The 18,994-nt window shown below is 36.0% G+C and overlaps 2 protein-coding genes across 2 annotated transcripts in view; both read right to left on the reverse strand.

Annotated features, from left to right (window-relative positions):
* Positions 1-18,994, reverse strand: part of LOC113015384 (major histocompatibility complex class I-related gene protein-like) — a 74,417-nt gene that overhangs the window by 24,420 nt on the left and 31,003 nt on the right. The gene's annotated exons all lie outside the window — the stretch shown is intronic.
* On the reverse strand, positions 612-17,826 carry LOC113015382 (class I histocompatibility antigen, F10 alpha chain-like). Its single transcript, XM_026157402.1, is given in 8 exon segments — positions 612-1,452; positions 1,780-1,839; positions 2,011-2,028; positions 2,877-2,966; positions 3,594-3,911; positions 4,666-4,944; positions 11,365-11,625; positions 17,775-17,826. Coding segments are annotated over 8 exon segments (1,236 nt in total). The 3' UTR covers positions 612-1,294.

An 18,994-nucleotide genomic window follows, 5' to 3' on the forward strand; every position in this document is an offset into this window, starting at 1 on the left:
GTCAAATTTCATCCATTTGGTTTGTACCAATTTGTCACACTTCTGTTTGGATGAGTCCCTGCCACCTTCCAGCACCTTTTAGACTGGGTGCTGCACCCTCACGCTGCATATTCTGTTACTTTTTGGATGATGTCATCATACACAGTGACACCTGGGCAGAGAATGTGGAGCAGGTGCAGTCCTGGAGTCCCTGAGGCAGGCGGGTCTCATGGCCAACCCAAAGAAGTGTTGATGGAGGGAGGTACAGTATCTGGAGTACCACTTAGGAGGCAGGCAGGGCATCCCAAGACCAAAAAGGAGGTGAGTCACTTCTTGGGGTTGGCTGGTCAATACCCCCGGTTTGCTGTATACTGTGCTAGAGACAGCCGCTGCAAAGCTGCACAACCAAAAGAGTGGAGACAAAAAAATATATAAACATTGAACCATCTTGCAACGCTGTGTCCGTGGGGTCCTTTGTCACAAGGACACTTAATGGACCTGAGCTGTCACTATGACACCTGAACTTACTGAGCTACTATCACAAGTTATATTGTATCTAGTCCATTAATATTTAGGCCGTATTTATGAAACTGTAGCTAAGTTTACATTTTATAACAAAAAAGTCACAGCAATTTGGATTATTTGGGACTTTATTGACAACCAAAGTACGAAAAGGAGAGAAAGAGCAATGCCGTTTTACTGATACATATTCTACTAATTAATTTTTTAAAGTTTACAGACAAATGAGGAAAACCTTGAAAAATCCTGAACTATAAGCAGAAACACATCTACCAATGTGTTAAAAACATAACCCACACAACCCTCCAGAATCTCAACTTGAACTAAACTCTAAAATCAAAAAACTCAAAACTTATCTTAAATCAAACAACAGAGAATAAACAACATCTTCATTAATTAAGAAAAAAATTCAGACATACAGAAAAATCTTTTAAGGTCTCCTGGAATTCAACACAAGATTGTCTTTTAAATCTAATTTTACGAAATACACAAGTAAACATGTACAAAATTTGAAAAATATTATGATTCGTTTATCACTGAGAGTGAGGGAATCTCAGCATTCATGAGTGATGCAACAATTTACAAGAAAACCCCAGAAAAACTAAACTATTGGATTTTTGAGTTAAGATGAACATACAAAGGCTTAATTATGATTGTACTACAACTGCTGTAATGATTCCATTGTTTCATGTCTCTCCAGGCGGTCACATCTTTGTTAAATCTTTCAAAGAAAGACTTTTTTAAACTGAAAACAACAAATTCAGAATAATTTCATTTCACCATTATGATGTTTATGTTAAATATTTGCCAGCTCATTTTCAAACTTCTTGATTAACCAGCATCTGCAACTATATTTTAGATTTTTTTTTAAACAGATTTTATGATGTGAACAATCAATGAATTCTAGTTTATGGAGAAGAATGAGCTGAACCACATCTTCTTTCAGCTCCAAACCTACAGAGATAAAAAGAAACACAATAAATGTTAGGATTGTTCAGATCCACAAATAACCTACTTACAGTTTCATTAAGATCTAAAATTCTGATTCAATCGAGTATTTACTTCATATGTTTCTGAATGGAATTAACACATTTGTTTTAATTTTATTAAATCATTTCATGAAACGTTATTTTGAAAGCGTCTTTCTCTTATATGATGTAAAGTTATACTAAAGCACTTTTTTTTGGATATATTTAAACAGGAGATTTTACTACAGCCACTATTTTACATAAGTTTTAAAAAGAAAGCTAAAACATGAGACACAAATATGAAGTAACTCACTGTGTGCAGAGCTGTTTGTGGTTTAGGCTTGAGGAAGCATTTGCTCCTGGCTCTCTACAGCTATAGGTCAGAAACACAATGTTAGTCCACATCCTGCTCTCATCTGTCACTTTTACAACAATCGAACACAACAGGAAACAGCCCTGAAAGACTGTTTAGATTAAAGTACAGAAACCCTTTTTAATTTAGTGTAGACAAGAGATTAGAGAAAAGGGACAAAGTTTAACTTACGAGATGGGGGACGTTTCTCTGAAGTAAAAAGGAAAAAATGCATCATTTTAATAATTTGTTATAAATGTTAACACAATTTTTTCACGTATTATACAAGGCAGGAAACATAATTTCATGTTTTTATTTTGTAATCTGGACAAAAGCATTAATTTAATTTCTAAAATTAAAAACATAGACACTGGGCTTACTCACTAATGTGTTTATAGATATATTCTGACTTTTCCCACAAAATGTGCTCGTGTTAAATTTATAAGTAAAGCGACTGAAGGTAGAGAACGTACACATTTCTAATGCAGGTAAAGGTGTACCTCAGGATGTGTTTGTTTGGCAGAGTTGATGGTTAAGAAAAGAGAAACAATGTTTGGGTTTCAATAACTGAGTTGGTGGTTATTTTGTTCCCTGACACAAACTGTAGCTCAGGTGTAAAAAACAAAACAAAAACAAAAAACAAACAAAACACAAAGACAGAAAGAAAAATGATGCAGAAAAAGTAAATAACAGACAAGAAGAAAAAGTGAAGTAACTGGACAAAAATCTACAAGTGCAGAGAAATGAAGGGGCAAGTTATGAAACACAACAAGCATGATTAATGAATATCGTTGTAATATATTGAGGATTTAAAAGAGTCTGATCATCCTGCTGGCAGAGAAAGTGTTAAAATACTTAAATATTAATCTGAGGACTCAGCTTACACTGCTTTTGGTTGTTACCTGTTTAATCCTGTGTGCATTGTTTGTTTTCTTTTGAAAACTGTTAATAATGACTTCAATTAAGTCATATTACTCTTACTATCATTATTATTGTTTGTACTATGTCATCATTGTTGTTGCATTATACAAGAAAAATCCAGGAAGTTTGTTTCTCACCTGTCCTCTTTTTGTAAATAATGAATGCGATCACAGTGATGGCAGCAAGAACGACCACAGCAACAACAACAGGGATGATCAGGAAGATTCCTGTGGATCACAGAACAAACAAAAGGTGAGAACAAAAAGTTTCCAATCAGATAACAATCATGTACAAGAGCTTCGTTTATGGTCACTAAATATTTGTCTCACTAATTTTTGTTTTCATTCCAACAATAAAAGTTCTGCCATTTAATTTAATTTCAATACATTGCCAATAAATTTGAACATAGCAATGTTTCAAAATATACATTTTCCCCCATTTACTATTTAATCTTCTAAAACTGTCCATTAGTCAGATAATCAGTGGCCACACATGAACATGTTTTATATTCATCAATGTTCAGCAAGGAAAAAATGTGGTGGAAAAACACAACTTGGTCTAAACTGATTTAGGTCTTAAAATTATTCTGACAGAAGCTGACAGAAAGAATATCAAAGATACTCGCAAATTTAAATAAACAGTGAAAAGACAGCAAAGTGGACAATAATTTAAATCAGAGCGCTCAAAACTTTAAATATTAATATTTATTAAGAAATTAACAAATCAGTATCAGTATTAAAAATATTTAATATAAATCTGTATACAACGGGGGAGGAATTAAACTTTTCATCAAACTCAAATAAAACCACATGAACTGCACGGTTTTTACAGTAAACTAAATGCATGTTTCCTACCTTCATCACTTTTACCCTTGTTGGTTTTGATCTCTGATTTGTCCAGTCTGGTGACGATGTCCTCGTTCACACCAGAGAGCTGAAACACACATCTGTATCTGTGCCAGTCTTCAGGTTTGACTGATGATACATCCAGGTCAACACTCATCTGGAAGGTCCCGTCATTGTTGGTGAGAATCTCTCCTTTGTTCACACCCTCATGAAGCTCCACTCCATCTTTTTTCCAGACCATCTCGGCTCTGTTAGGATAGAAACCTGTAGCGTGGCAGGTGACTGGAGAGGAGGAAGACTTCTGGAGGAGAGACAGTGAGGGACGAACTGGAGAGATATTAAAATTATCATAAGGAGTGAGAAGGATTAGAAATGAGTATATCAGAGCTAAAACTGTGGAAGATGATCTGCTATGACGACCAGGAGCAACTTTAAAAGATTATTATTATTATTATTATTGTTATTATTATTATTATTAAAACCATACCAATTTCTTTTGATGTGATGTAGTTTATTAAATTAAATTAAATTTAAAAAATGTGTCAAAATGCCACGCGAAGTGCAATTATATTAACCCTTTCACATTAGGGGTCACTACAGTGGACAACTATTCAAAATCTGTTTTCTTGTATTTGTGTCAGTGTTGATGGTAAACTTGCACATAAACCACTACATTGGACACTGATGAGTCCAATAGGCAGGGTTATAGTTGTTACATATATTGTTATACTGTTATAAAATATTTTTAAAATATATTTTAAAATATATTTTTGTTATGTTATAGTTTTTACACAGTGTATATTAATTATTCATTTGTCAAATTCATAAGTCAAAATGTTTGTTGTACAACTAAGTGGACATGTAAAAATACTCTTTGAAAATGAAAAGTATATGTTTAAAAAAATGAAGTTCAAAAATTTTTTTTTCATGCCTTAAGATGAATAAAAATACTCAAGAAAAAAAAGCTCTGATTGAGGTTTTCATAATTCATGCATATAAAGGTTAATTTAATATCATATTAAGTAATAAACTGAGACATATAACTTTTGGTTAACAATCTAATTCTGGTCATAGATTTTACCTGTCCTCATCAGAGAGCTCCTCCCATAGTTCACATACTTCTTCAGCCACTCAGGACAAATCTGGGTGAGGTAATTCTTATACTGTGTGATCAAAGCTTTGTTACTGTCCCACTTCGTCTTTGTCATGACAGCCTGTTGTTTTGGAGCGACCCATGTCTCTGTCTTCAGGTCAAAGCTTATGAAGTCCTCTCCATCATAGCCGTCTTGGCGATATCCATTCACTTCACCTGTTTCTTCATCCCATTCACAGCCGTACATCCGCTGGACAATGTGAACACCTGACAGAAACACAGAGACAAAGACTGCAGTGAACCAGAGAGAGGCTGCACTAAAGTCTTACACTGACACAGAGACGTGATCAACATATAGAGGATCTACATTTATGGCTGCTTTTGTCTCAGTGGAAGATTTTTAAAACAAATCATCATTAACAATGTAGATTTTACAGAAAGACACTGGGAAAAAACAGAATTAATTTTCTCCCGTTAGCACATCTACGTCCTGCCTGCAGAGATATCACTGCACAGGTTATCTATGCTGCTGTAGGTGGAGAAACTTCCTGTGAGCTGCAGGATCAGACAAACACACTAAGCTGGATCCTCAGCAGCCGACACAGATCCTGATTCTAGATTTACTTTCCATCCTCTGAAACTCTGCAGCCGTCATCAGCCTGTGAGAAACTAAGCACCAGACTGTCCTGAGGTTTTTCTAGAGGTGTCTGTTTAATATGATCATGTGACATTAATCTAATCTGGAGTTCTACTTACAGTATTTCAGGCTCCAGCAAATGCTTCATGTCATCATTGATGACTATGCAAGAAATAATTTTTGATAAATCAGTTAAGTTCTCTGGTAGCACGGTGGCACAGTGGTTAGCACTGTTGCCGCACAGCAAGAAGGTCCTGAGTTCAATTCCACCATCAGGCCGGGATCTTTCTGTGTGGAGTTTGCATGTTCTCCCCGTGTTTGCGTGGGTTCCCTCCGTGTGCTCCGGCTTCCTCCCAGCGTCCAAAGACATGCAGCTTGGGGTGATAGGTTAATTGGATAATCCAAATTGCCACTAGGTGTGAATGTGAGTGTGAATGGTTGTCTGTCCCTGTGTGTTGTCCCTGCGACGGACTAGCGACCTCGCCTCTCGCCCTATGACAGCTGGGATAGGCTCCAGCGCCCCCCACGACCCTGAAAAGGATAAGTGGAAGCGAATGGATGGACAGTTAATTTCTTGTGCTGTGACCTGACAAAAAGGTGAAAAAGGTTCCCCTAAGATTTTACAACCATGTTGTCATTTTTTATTACATTTACTAAGAGCAGAGGACTGAAACAATAACTCAGACCTTGAATTCGACTCCATGCTGGGACACTTTGGTGTTTTTCAGCGCTGTGACCAGATCAGATTTTGCACTAAAAATATTAAAACATTCACATTAATGATATTATTGGATGTGTAGCACAGAGATCTGTGAGCGTCTTTGAGTAGGAACCTGAGCGCCGCTGATGCTGTGATGAGAGCCGACAGTCTACAGGTGAGAGCGACACGAGGAGTCATTCCTGCTTTTATAACATCGCTGCTCTCAAAGCCACGAGAAACGTCTCGGTGCATCATCACAGGTATTTTCTTTATATGAACATGTGGAGTTACACACCATCTAGGTTCAAATTCCACACTTTTCCAGCCCGTTTGGTTAATAAATTATATTAAAATTGCTAATCAATAAATCAGGACGCTGTGAATGTCCATGAAAATCTCGCAAAAACACCTCCTTATAGGCGGCAACAAAGTGAATGTGGGATGAGCTGGTGTTGTCTGCACTCCTTTGATTGGAGTGTAGATTAAGTGGAGGAGAAACATGGGGAGGCCCTGCATGAGTCAAGAAAACGCTCACAGCTGTCACTGAGAGAGGTGGGCGGGTCGATCCAAATATCGATAGTATTGATACCAACACTGGTATTGGTTACGGATCAATACTAGCATGACTGGATTGATACTTTGCTTTTATCCTTCATGTTCAGTATGTAGCCGCTGAACTGTGTTAATTATTTCTGTAGTGGGGATTCCCTTTGTCCAACCAAACATCCTACAGCTTAAAATTCACAAGGCACTGCTGCACTGTAGTAATGTTTTGTATGCAGGCAAAAGAAGTCCAACTATCAAACTCGAAAGTTGCATTTTATTGTTTATTTTTCCAGTTTGGAAAGCAATAACAAAGATCCATCTTTGTTCCTCCCCGCTGCTTCTCCTGCTCTGGTAAAAAACCATAGGCCCACCCCAGTGCATTCTGGTCCTATACCAGTCCCTTTATTTATATATATAAAAAAAAGACCTTACAGTTCTTCCTGGCTGACTTAGCAAGATAAACAACAAAACAAAACAAAACAAAACAAAGCAAATATTAACCTACAAATAAACTTGCAAATAACCCAAAAATATAAACAAACCAACAACAAACACCAACAAATTTCAGAATAACAAAAATAAAGAATAAATAGCTCCAACAATTTCTTTGGAAGAATAAACCTCAAACATGCACTATGAAAAATGTCCAAACCTTTTTGTGTGCTTTAGAGACAGAATTTACATCACAGGTCTCCAAAAAACTGAGTTTCAAAAAGCATGAAAAGCTGAAAAGTGTGTTTTGTTGTGTCAACTAATTATTGTGGAAAGTAACAATCACAGTGATATAGTGGTCATGGCTCACTACTCTCCCCCAATTAGCTGCCTGAATAACTTGAAATTATTGGAGCTGATATCGACAATACTGCCCCTGTTGAAAGTGTGAATGTTGAATGTTTTTGTTGAAATGTCCAGGCAAGTATATACATGTTAAATGACCAGATATACCTGTTCAAATAGCGTCAATTAACTCACAACTATATGATAATTCTTCATAACTAAACAATAAGAACAAGTAGTCTGATGTCCTGTGATCATTATGAAGCTATAATTTGAAATACAATAACACGTTAAGTTTTTGTACAAAGTATCGGTGTCGGATCAGTATTGTTGATACCACCCTGAATATTACATCACTAGTCACTGAGCGCCGGAAAAAGCAGCTCAGTGATCCGCCCAGTACGCTGTTATTTTCCGCCGCTCTTAAATGTTGCGTAGATGAGTGACCAAAGCTGTGTTTAATGACCAAAACAACCCGTGGGTTTTTTCACCGCTCATAGGGAGGCTTTCTGGAAGGGTTCTTGCTGAATTTTACGGCGTCCTGATTTAACGACACCACCTTAATAATCAACCTTCAGCCAGTTTATGGGAAAAGTGAGACATTTTAACAATTTACTTTCCTTGATTATATTTTCAGGTTGTTGTTTATTAGTAAAAAAAAAAAACCCATTAAATTTTAAATCTGGGACCAAAAATATTAAACATAGACTGAAACTCATATTTACGGTCTTATTTTTAAATAGGACAAAAATCAGTGTAAAATTTAGAGAAACTGTTAACTGTTAAACGTCTGTCTGTTAGACCAAAAATAAGAAACACAAACTATCTACTTCTCACCAAACTGTTGTACTATTGAAGTAAAACTAAAAGTTAAATATTTATTTATTTTCCACAGAGTAGCTTTAAGTTTGTCACCGATTTATTTATGGAACCTCTGCTAATGAAAGATAATCCTGAAAACATTTCCTCATGAAAACGGGCTGAATGTTTTATTTTCATGCATTTAGTTAAATTCATTCATAAAGAGGCCGTGGACAGTGAACGGGTCATTCAGCTGTCTCTACTTTCAGCCAGAGGCGGAGGCAGACATATGATACACCCGGGGCTTAGCCCTAAAGGGTAGTATGCATGTGGGATTGGGGGGGGGGGGGGGGGGGGTGTTTAGAAATGACTGAAAGATTAATTGGCTCTGTTTTGAGTTTTGTTCGAAAAAGAATGACTTCATATTGGGAAAAATATATATCACATATACAGGACACCTTAAACTAGTTTTTTAATTAAGCAGCAAGGCAGAACAAGGTCAGGGCTGTATCAAAACATGAGGACTAAACCCCAATTCAACCAGACCCAGAACTGATCCGGAATTAAAACAGGACTACAACAGTTCAAAATCAGGACTACTGAGGACTTAACCAAGACAGAACCAGAATCAGAACTAGATGATAGTAGCACTAAAAATCATCATAGACCTGCACTACACTTATTTTTTTAATTCTACCAAAGTACAATATTTAGATTAAGAAAAGTTTATATAATTATTTAGCCTTGTTGTGCAAACAAGCCTGCATAACTTAATAAATATAGAATTTGAAAAATAACAAACCTAAAAAGAAACACTAGGTACGAGATACATGAGTACCTATGATACAGTGATACTTTTGGTAAACAACCATTTGACTAACATGTGTGTCTCACCTGCTCTTGTTCATCTCTGTTCTGTCCTCATTCTCCTCTCTCTCCCTCTCTGTTCCTCTCTCTCCCTCTCTGCTCCTCTCTCTCCCTCTCTCTCCCTCTCTGTTCCTCTCTCTCCCTCTTTGTGCTGACAATCATCAAATATACAGTTGAAACCAGATATTTACAAACTCTTCAGATAAAAACACAACACTTTTATAATTGTAACATCAAATCAGACTAAATGTTTATTTTTTTAGATTGATAAATATAAAAAACATATTTGTTAACTTTAAGAGTAAAGAGAGAAACTATCTGTATTTCTTAATTGTAAATGGCACCAAATTGTATTCAAAATTGAGCCACACTTATGGAGCTCCACAGTTCTTTTTCTTGTGTTTTGGTTGACATCTCTTGATGTTCCCATGTCAAAGAAACAGGCTTTGTGTTTTGCCTTATATGCATCCACAGCTGTGCCACCAATTCACTCACATGGACTCTACTAACCAATCAGAAGCTTCTTCAGCTCAGAATAGAATCTTTGGAGTTTTCTTATTAATTAACAATAAACTTAGTGTATATGTGCTCCTAAATTTGATGAAAGTGATAAAAAAAAATAGACAGCTCTGTCTCTCTTTATTCTGACATTTAACTAATTCAAAAGATATTTCAATATTTATTTATCCAAAACAAAACAAGTTTACTCTAAATTGATGTTGTACAGTAAAAAAATGTTCTTGTGTTTTCCCTAAAGTGTGTGTAAATATCTGGTTTAAACTGTGAATATACTGCTGTGTATTGAAGTTCCTCTTGTTTTGCATAGAAATATACTGAACAACATACAAAGCATAATATATAAAATACTACCAGAGTTTTTTCTTTGAAAGAAGCCCCTTATGTCCATTCTTGTATATCAGTGCATTACTGAAACCGATTTATTTAGCCGTGGAGGGAAACAACTAAAAATATGAAATAAACACACATGTAAGCTGAGACTCTCTAAAGAAACAGCATTGTTGTTGTTCGGCTTTTCATTTTGCCATTTGTTGATTCACTTGAAGAGCAAGTAACGTAATATGGGTCAAGTGATCAGTTTGATATCAATCTTTCGTGATACACCGTCATATTTACATTATTTGTACAGTACAAATGATTTGCTTTGGTACCTGGTCGAACTTCAGTTCTCCTCTGTCTGCCTGGCTCCGTTTCTCCAACAGCGCACTCGCAGGCAGCAGCTCCTCCCGCCCCCTCGCTCAGTCGCTTAGTGTCTGAGCTCGGATCATACCAATATTAGGGGGGATTTACGCACAGTCGTAAATTCCCACAGTGTACACTATGTGCTTCGAATATTGTGTGTAGTTTTTGTTTTATACAGTTGTCAGCCAGGCATCTAACTATGAAAAAATTACACTCCAAAAGACCCCGGGCTTCTGACAAAACAACCCGGGCTTAAGCCCAGTAAGCCACCCGCTCCGCCACTGCTTTCAGCCTGTTACAAAGTCAACCCTATTTGATTCTACTTTTTGTATTAAATATAACATTATTATTATTATTATTATTATTATTATTATTATGTGTTTAATGGAATCTGGAAAAACTGTTGTCATAACTGTGACATCACAGCACATTTAACATCTCAGCTAGATGATAAATTATTTCATCCTAAGATGCTGTTGATGGTGTCTGACATATTTTCTTTTTCTATAATTTATTACAACATGTGATTATTTGTGAGGGACGTCTGAACTGAGACACGGAGCGACTTCCTGTGAGCTGCAGGAACAGACAAACACACTAAGATGGATCCTGAGCAGCAAACTCAGATCCTGATCCTGGGTTTAAGTTTCCATCCTCTGAAACTCTGCAGCCTCCTATTGTTCTAAAAAAAATCGTATAACTGCGGGAAAACTACACACCAGACTATGTTGAGGTCTTTCTAGAAGCTTCCACTGAAGGAGAGTTTCAGTCCAGGATTGTTTTTATTAAAAGTCAAATATTAGTTCACAATAATTGTAAAACAAATACATCTCAGACTGATTATTTAGATCCAGCTGATTTTCTGGAGATTAATTTCTGAATAATCGATTATTAAGAAATTGCAGCAAAAACAACCATCAAGGTTTCAGAGGCAAAAAATCCTAAATATAAACCGAAAACTTCAAATATCATGAATTTATCTTTATTATTTGATTATTGTACTGTAGTTCTACATTCATTATGAATTATTATGTTAATAATTTTAATCTGTAATCTGAATGAAACATTTAATATGTGTGCAAACCTGTTTACTACTGTAAACAAAACACACTGAAAACATTAACAGCAAATATCAGTAAAAAATTAAACATGAACAAACCTCCAGTTTGGTTGAAGCGCTGCTTTGCAGTGTCAATGTTGGCTTTGAAAGACTGCTGGGAACCCCAACAGTTTGCAGTCTCTCTCTCCCAGTACTGCTGATCTGTGTTCTTGGCAATCCAGTCCTGTTTGGGCTCAGCTTTCTCCGTGTTGCTGTCATAATAATCAATCTGAACATCATCAACCATCCCAACAACCACAAACTCTGGGAAGTTTGGGACTTGAGAGGATCCAGTAAGGAAATACTTCAGCGAGTGGGTCACTGTAAGAAACAGTTAATGTTGTGAGATCTCAGGAACACAGACTTATAAATTCTTTTATTTTTTAAATAACACAATAAGAAAAACTACAGCACATTAAGGACATCCTGTAATAATCCTGCTGTCCCTTCAATAAACACAAAATAGATTTATGAATAGATATTCAGTGGTTAATGTAATTTTTCTGATCCTCTTTTCTTCAAAACTTCAAATTCTAGTTTGAACCTGATTATTCACAGAAAGTTTTAAAACTGGTGTTTATCCTTCAGTTTGGTTTAATTCAGTTTTCATGATTGATGGTTTGAACGCATTATAGGTTTTAATTTAACTATATTTTTATTTTGTTTTCATTGTTAAACAAAATACATATTATTTTTAATCTGTGACCTCTGAAGTGAGTTGTTCTCTTTTGCATTTCAATTTTTGATATTTCAAATTATATGAATTGATTGAAGCATATCGATGCTTCTTCTTTGTTTATATTATTTTTATAGATTTTTTTAAGCTTAAAATTGTTACAGAAAGTTTTACTTCCAATATCTTTGATCGATAATATTATCAATAAAACCAACGCTAATGTTAGGTAACTATTATTTGGGGAATATTATCTTAGCAATTGTTATTTTATGGTTTATTCTGTAATCAGGTTTTCAGTTGAGTTTTCAGTTATCAAAAGTCAACAATATTTGTTAGTTTAAAACGCTTCTCATTAGCGCTCCCTGGTGGAGATTGTTTATAAATTGCAAAACTTTTCTGGTATTTCTCACCTGCAGCTTCTTATTGATCATTCAGCAGTGATACAAAAAATTAGTTCGTGATGGTATGTGTAGTGTATTGGCACTTTACATACATAAACTATCTGATATTATTAAGTAATAATGATTTAATTTGCATCTCAATTCAGTTCAACTGAATTCTATTTTATTTTATTTATACACCTCACAACAAAAGTCACCTCATTGCGCTGTTAATTAAGCAATAACGCCAGAAAAACAGTGAACTTTATATCCGGGTGTAACTACTCGTTAGTTACGATATGTGTGCGCATGTCAAACAGAAAATATTCACAAGCATAAAACTGGTGAATAATACTGAAGACAATACAAAGCAGGAGTCTTTTAACTTTTAATAGACTGCATAAAATGACATGTGGCTCTTCATATACTGAACAAATAATTTTTAAATAATAGTAAAATAAAAATAATATTTATAAAGATACTTAAATGAACTTTAGTTAACTTTAATAAGCAGCTGTTGTGTGAAAATGTTTTAAACCCTCATGAAAATTAAAATGGTACTTAGTTTTTAAAATAAACGTTTTAATTATTGTTACCAGATTATCATCAGACCTCCTCACTGATGTTTTATTTGATGGACTGTTTGGAGAGACAGCAGAGTCACAACGCTTAAAAATGCGTCACGAACGGTTTAAACCCGGAAATCATCAAATAGTTTGGGACATAAGTCGCCTTGTTTTAATCTTTGCCTTCATCTAAACTTGAATGTTTATTATTAGGTATTGAAGAGATAAACAGACGATTTAATTACCTGTATAATATAATCGATTGTTTCTAAACACTGACATTATCTACACTGTAAAAAAAAAAAAAAAGTAATATAAAAGTATCTTACTGTATATTTTACAGTTTTGTACTGTTTTTCTGGAATATCATTAAATTTACATAAGTAGACTGTGATTTTACATGTCAAATGTAAAATAACATAACATCACTGTAAATGTAATAAAACACAATTTTCTTGTTTTTTAAATATATTTTTTTGTACATATGCATTCAGTGGGGCAAAAAAGTATTTAGTCAGCCACCGATTGTGCAAGTTCCCCCACCTAAAATGATGACAGAGGTCAGTAATTTGCACCAGAGGTACACTTCAACTGTGAGAGACAGAATGTGGAAAAAAAATCCATGAATCCACATGGTAGGATTTGTAAAGAATTTATTCGTAAATCAGGGTGGAAAATAAGTATTTGGTCAATAACAAAAATACAACTCAATACTTTGTAACATAACCTTTGTTGGCAATAACAGAGGTCAAACGTTTACTATAGGTCTTTACCAGGTTTGCACACACAGTAGCTGGTATTTTGGCCCATTCCTCCATGCAGATCTTCTCGAGAGCAGTGATGTTTTGGGGCTGTCGCCGAGCAACACGGACTTTCAACTCCCGCCACAGATTTTCTATGGGGTTGAGGTCTGGAGACTGGCTAGGCCACTCCAGGACTTTCAAATGCTTCTTACGGAGCCACTCCTTTGTTGCCCGGGCGGTGTGTTTTGGATCATTGTCATGTTGGAAGACCCAGCCTCGTTTCATCTTCAAAGTTCTCACTGATGGAAGGAGGTTTTGGCTCAAAATCTCACGATACATGGCCCCATTCATTCTGTCCTTAACACGGATCAGTCGTCCTGTCCCCTTGGCAGAAAAACAGCCCCATAGCATGATGTTTCCACCCCCATGCTTCACAGTAGGTATGGTGTTCTTGGGATGCAACTCAGTATTCTTCTTCCTCCAAACACGACGAGTTGAGTTTATACCAAAAAGTCCTACTTTGGTTTCATCTGACCACATGACATTCTCCCAATCCTCTGCTGTATCATCCATGTGCTCTCTGGCAAACTTCAGACGGGCCTGGACATGCACTGGCTTCAGCAGCGGAACACGTCTGGCACTGCGGGATTTGATTCCCTGCCGTTGTAGTGTGTTACTGATGGTGACCTTTGTTACTTTGGTCCCAGCTCTCTGCAGGTCATTCACCAGGTCCCCCCGTGTGGTTCTGGGATCTTTGCTCACCGTTCTCATGATCATTTTGACCCCACGGGATGAGATCTTGCGTGGAGCCCCAGATCGAGGGAGATTATCAGTGGTCTTGTATGTCTTCCATTTTCTAAGGATTGCTCCCACAGTTGATTTTTTCACACCAAGCTGCTTGCCTATTGTAGATTCACTCTTCCCAGTCTGGTGCAGGTCTACAATACTTTTCCTGGTGTCCTTCGGAAGCTCTTTGGTCTTGGCCATGGCGGAGTTTGGAGTCTGACTGTTTGAGGCTGTGGACAGGTGTCTTTTATACAGATGATGAGTTCAAACAGGTGCCATTCATACAGGTAACGAGTGGGGGACAAAAAAGCTTCTTACAGAAGACGTTACAGGTCTGTGAGAGCCAGAGATTTTCCTTGTTTGAGGTGACCAAATACTTATTTTCCACCCTAATTTACGAATAAATTCTTTACAAATCCTACCATGTGAATTCATGGATTTTTTTTTTCACATTCTGTCTCTCACAGTTGAAGTGTACCTCTGGTGCAAATTACTGACCTCTGTCATCATTTTAAGTGGGGGAACTTGCACAATCGGTGGCTGACTAAATACTTTTTTGCCCCACTGTATTTAGATTGTAAAAATACATTCAGAAATGTATCATAATTTCACAAATATTTGTCTGTTATTTGAGAGATTGATCTGTTAAATTCAAATGTAATACTATGGAAAAATATATAAAATGATTGACAATTAATGAGAATAATTAATAATTAAAGGAGTATTTGAATTATAATTTTGCTGAAAATTTCATGTCATCTAGGTCTGTTTCAATAATTCAGAGGTAACAAGTGAAAATATAATTAATAGGAATAAAAACTAAAAAAAACATATAAAACATTGCACGGCCACGCTGTGCTAATTATATATTTAAAAAAATAAATGTAGAGGTAGGAATTGCAATTAATATAAATCTCAAAGTATTCACAACATTCCTGAACAGAAATAGGCCTCTGCACCTGGGGTGAGGGCGTGGCCATGAAAACAATGTTACATGCCATTGGATGTTGGGACACATAATAACATGACGCTAAGCATCGGCCAATGAATGTGAACTAACAACCACAAGGTCGCGGGTATGGCTGTGGAAAGTAGTGATGGTAAACTTGATTATTTTTGCTGAATCGAGTTTGAATGAGTCACTCACCAAAGTGAATCGGGTTTTTTGAGTCATTTGAGTCACTGAGTCAGTTGACCAGAGTGCAAAAAATGTACATTTTCACTCAAACTTAATTTGTTTCTCTTGTCATGTATATCCTACTGCTAAGATGAGTGATTGAAAAAGAAAAACAACTATTTTTATGGAGCAAAAAAGAGCAAAAAGAATTCTAAAGGGAACATTTATTTTTATTTTATTTTAGTAGTATTTTCCTCAAATGTGTCAAATATATATTTTCCCATCTAAATGTCCACTGAGCTGTGAGCCAGGGGGCGGTAATGCGCCTTAACATTGGTTGCCAACCAAGAAGAAGAAGAAGAAGCTGCGAGCCAGGAGGGAGGGGGTGAGTGAGTCCTGAGTGATTCGCTTACGCTATGATTCAGCACAGGAAGGGAGGGGGTGAGTAACTCAAATGTGTTGTTAGCATGTTAGCAGAGCGATGCTACTGTGAACCGAGGAGCTATTGTCTTGATGTGAGCTTCTACTCAGGGTTTTTTCTTCCAGTTCAGAGCAGAAATGTTTTTGTTAAGAAACTGGCTGTTGTTTTTTTCCCCACAGTTTTAATTATAAGCTAGATATATTTCTACTAATGAAATTAGTTTGCTAAGAGCAACAGGGATGAGTCAGTGAGTCAGTTGGGCTTGTGAATCATGATTCACGAGTCAGTAAAGTGATTCTCGAGTATTGAACGATTCATTCATGATTCGCGCATCACTAATGGAAAGCGCGCTGGAAGAGATAGGTTGGTGAAAGATCATCCATGCAGTGCTGCAAGGCAAGTATATCAAACTCAGCTTAGTAGATTTAACTTGGAATTGCTTGACCACTATGAAATCAAATTGTAATAGGCTATACACTGACACTTGTGGTGCTTGCTCTGCAAACACAGTCCCATTCGTTCAGTTATTTTGGTAAAAGTTTGTGTTAAAGTGACAACTTACAACATATCAATACTTATCAGTTAAGTATAATCAGCATAACAATGAGGCTTTTGTTTTACTCGAGTTGTTCTTTGCATATGATTACTTTGCAAATTTCTCCAAGGGAACCCAAATGGCCAGCAGCAGCCCTGAATGTGAGACTTTCAGAAAGCTAGAGCTACTTCTAAACCTGCAGGTTATGTGCCTCAAATATACCCCTTTTCGTTGCTCCAGATGTGGGGAGGCAGATGAACGTTCGAGGTGGCATCGTCCCCTTCTTTTGTGCTCAAATGTGTGTTTGCATTACATTCTTTTTTCTACGTGCTTTTGTTTATGCATAAGTGTTAGTTGTTCTTGGATTGTTCCAGGAAGGGTTATCTTTTTGTCAATAAAATCCATGTTAATGATTGAAACAATGTCTCATGTCTTATAAGTAAAATAAACATCTACAAACTGCTCAAACACAACATATGATCAAGAACTAACATAATCTTGATGTAATTATAATCAGGGGTTTTGTTTAATAAGGGTTCTTTGGGTGTTTTGTGACAGATAAAACCCACAATCTTACAGGGAGCACACTTAATTCAAACTGAAAGTCCAGTAAATATTCAGGAAATTTATGTTAAATTACACTTCAAATCTAAATTTACATGTGATATTATGTAAAATTAACAGTGAATTGTAATTTTAAAGCCAATATCTAGTTTTTTGACATGTTTTGAAAGATAAATCAAATTATTTTGTGCTGTATAATGTAGTATTACATCAAATATAATTGAATATATAACTTTTTTACATCAAATAATGTTATTTAACCCAACTGTTAACTGTATATTTCTGTAAATTTAAGCATTATTATTCATATTGCCACATTCATTGACCTTGTTTATAGGAAATTTCATTGTTTAATCACATTAAAATGTTCCTAATTTAATGTTTAAAAGCACTTGAAAAAGGCAAAATCCCATGTAAAATTAGGGCAACAAATTGTATTTTCATTACTGAAAATAACCGTATTTTTATGAGGAAGTTATTTTCTGTTATTTTACGGTATTATTTTGGCGCCCCAGCTGCCGGAATAGTACTGTTTTTTTAAGATGTTTTTTTAACAGTGTACTAGGATCCATTACAACTAAATGTTTAGCGTATTTCTGGGGAGCAAACAGTCCGTCCATTTGTCTTTCAAATTACATAAATCTGACATATAAAAAGACAGAAATATAACAGTCAAACTGACCTGCTGCTGCCCCCTGTATTCCCAGGAGAAGAAAGAAGATGAAGGCCTTCATCTTCTTTCTTCTTTCTTCATCTTCTACATTGTGACCATAAACATCCAAACCTTTAACAGACTTTATGCGCTCGCTTGTCCAGAAAAAGCTAAAGCTAAAATGGAGAACCAGGAGAAACGTCACCATTAGCCTAGATCAGAGCCAATAGGGATTTACTCTGAGAGTAAACGTCACTTAAATCAACGAAACTGAAAGTAAAATATTTTCATATGAAAAAAAGGTTAGTTTCATCTGGTCTTTATACATTTTTATGTTATGACAGGTGTAGTTCATGTTATGTTGGGTATACACTGTATAATTTATTTTCTATTCAGGGGATAAAACCTTGTTAAGTTTCTCAGTGGAGTGATTTGTATTAATTTTAAACGCATACACTGTAAAAAAAATCAAACTTGCAATTGCTGAGCTTACAGTCATTTCTTTCACAATTCAACAATAAAAGCTGAGTTGCCCCATAAACTCAAATACATTAAGGGTTTCAACTAATCCTTTAACGTTTTGGAGCAAAAGTTGGTCTCAGATGAAATTTATTGCTGGCAAAATGAATGAATTCAAGTTTTACATGAGTTGAAGCTGTTGGCGCCTTTCTGTGCCTGAGCACGCATGCGCATCTCATATTTTTGGATACTACGGGGTCTACTTTGCACTTTTGCAAGGACTGAAAGCCACCTGGCCGTCTGCCTTAATGCGAACACGAGGCTTTTTACACCAGGAGCTGGATGCTAGTGATGGGATTTCTGGCTCTTTTTAGAGAACCGGCTCTTTCGGCTCGGATCACTAAAAAGAGCCGGCTCTTTTGGCTCCGAACCGGCTCCTCAGGTTGTTTTGTTGCTTTAATTAATTTATTATTAACAATAATATAAAATTATGCATAAAAGGAATTACTAATGTAAAAAAAAAGTGGTTTTATTTATATATGTTTATATATAAATATATGCGGTGGCCCCTAGAAACAAAGCACGTGCAAACTCCAAAACACATTTCTAGTGTTAACTGAACTTCCAAAACAGAGCTACCTAGATCACTTAAATCACACAATTGAAAGCATGTGTGTATTGTGTATTGTTTGTGTATTTATACACAAGCACTCGTAAATATTCAAATAATTTACCTTTTACTACCACACACCAAATCCGGTCGTTGGTACTTCCTGGCTTGTGTAGCCACT

Source organism: Astatotilapia calliptera, chromosome 22, assembly GCF_900246225.1.
Source record: "Astatotilapia calliptera chromosome 22, fAstCal1.2, whole genome shotgun sequence".
Lineage (NCBI taxonomy): Eukaryota > Metazoa > Chordata > Actinopteri > Cichliformes > Cichlidae > Astatotilapia > Astatotilapia calliptera.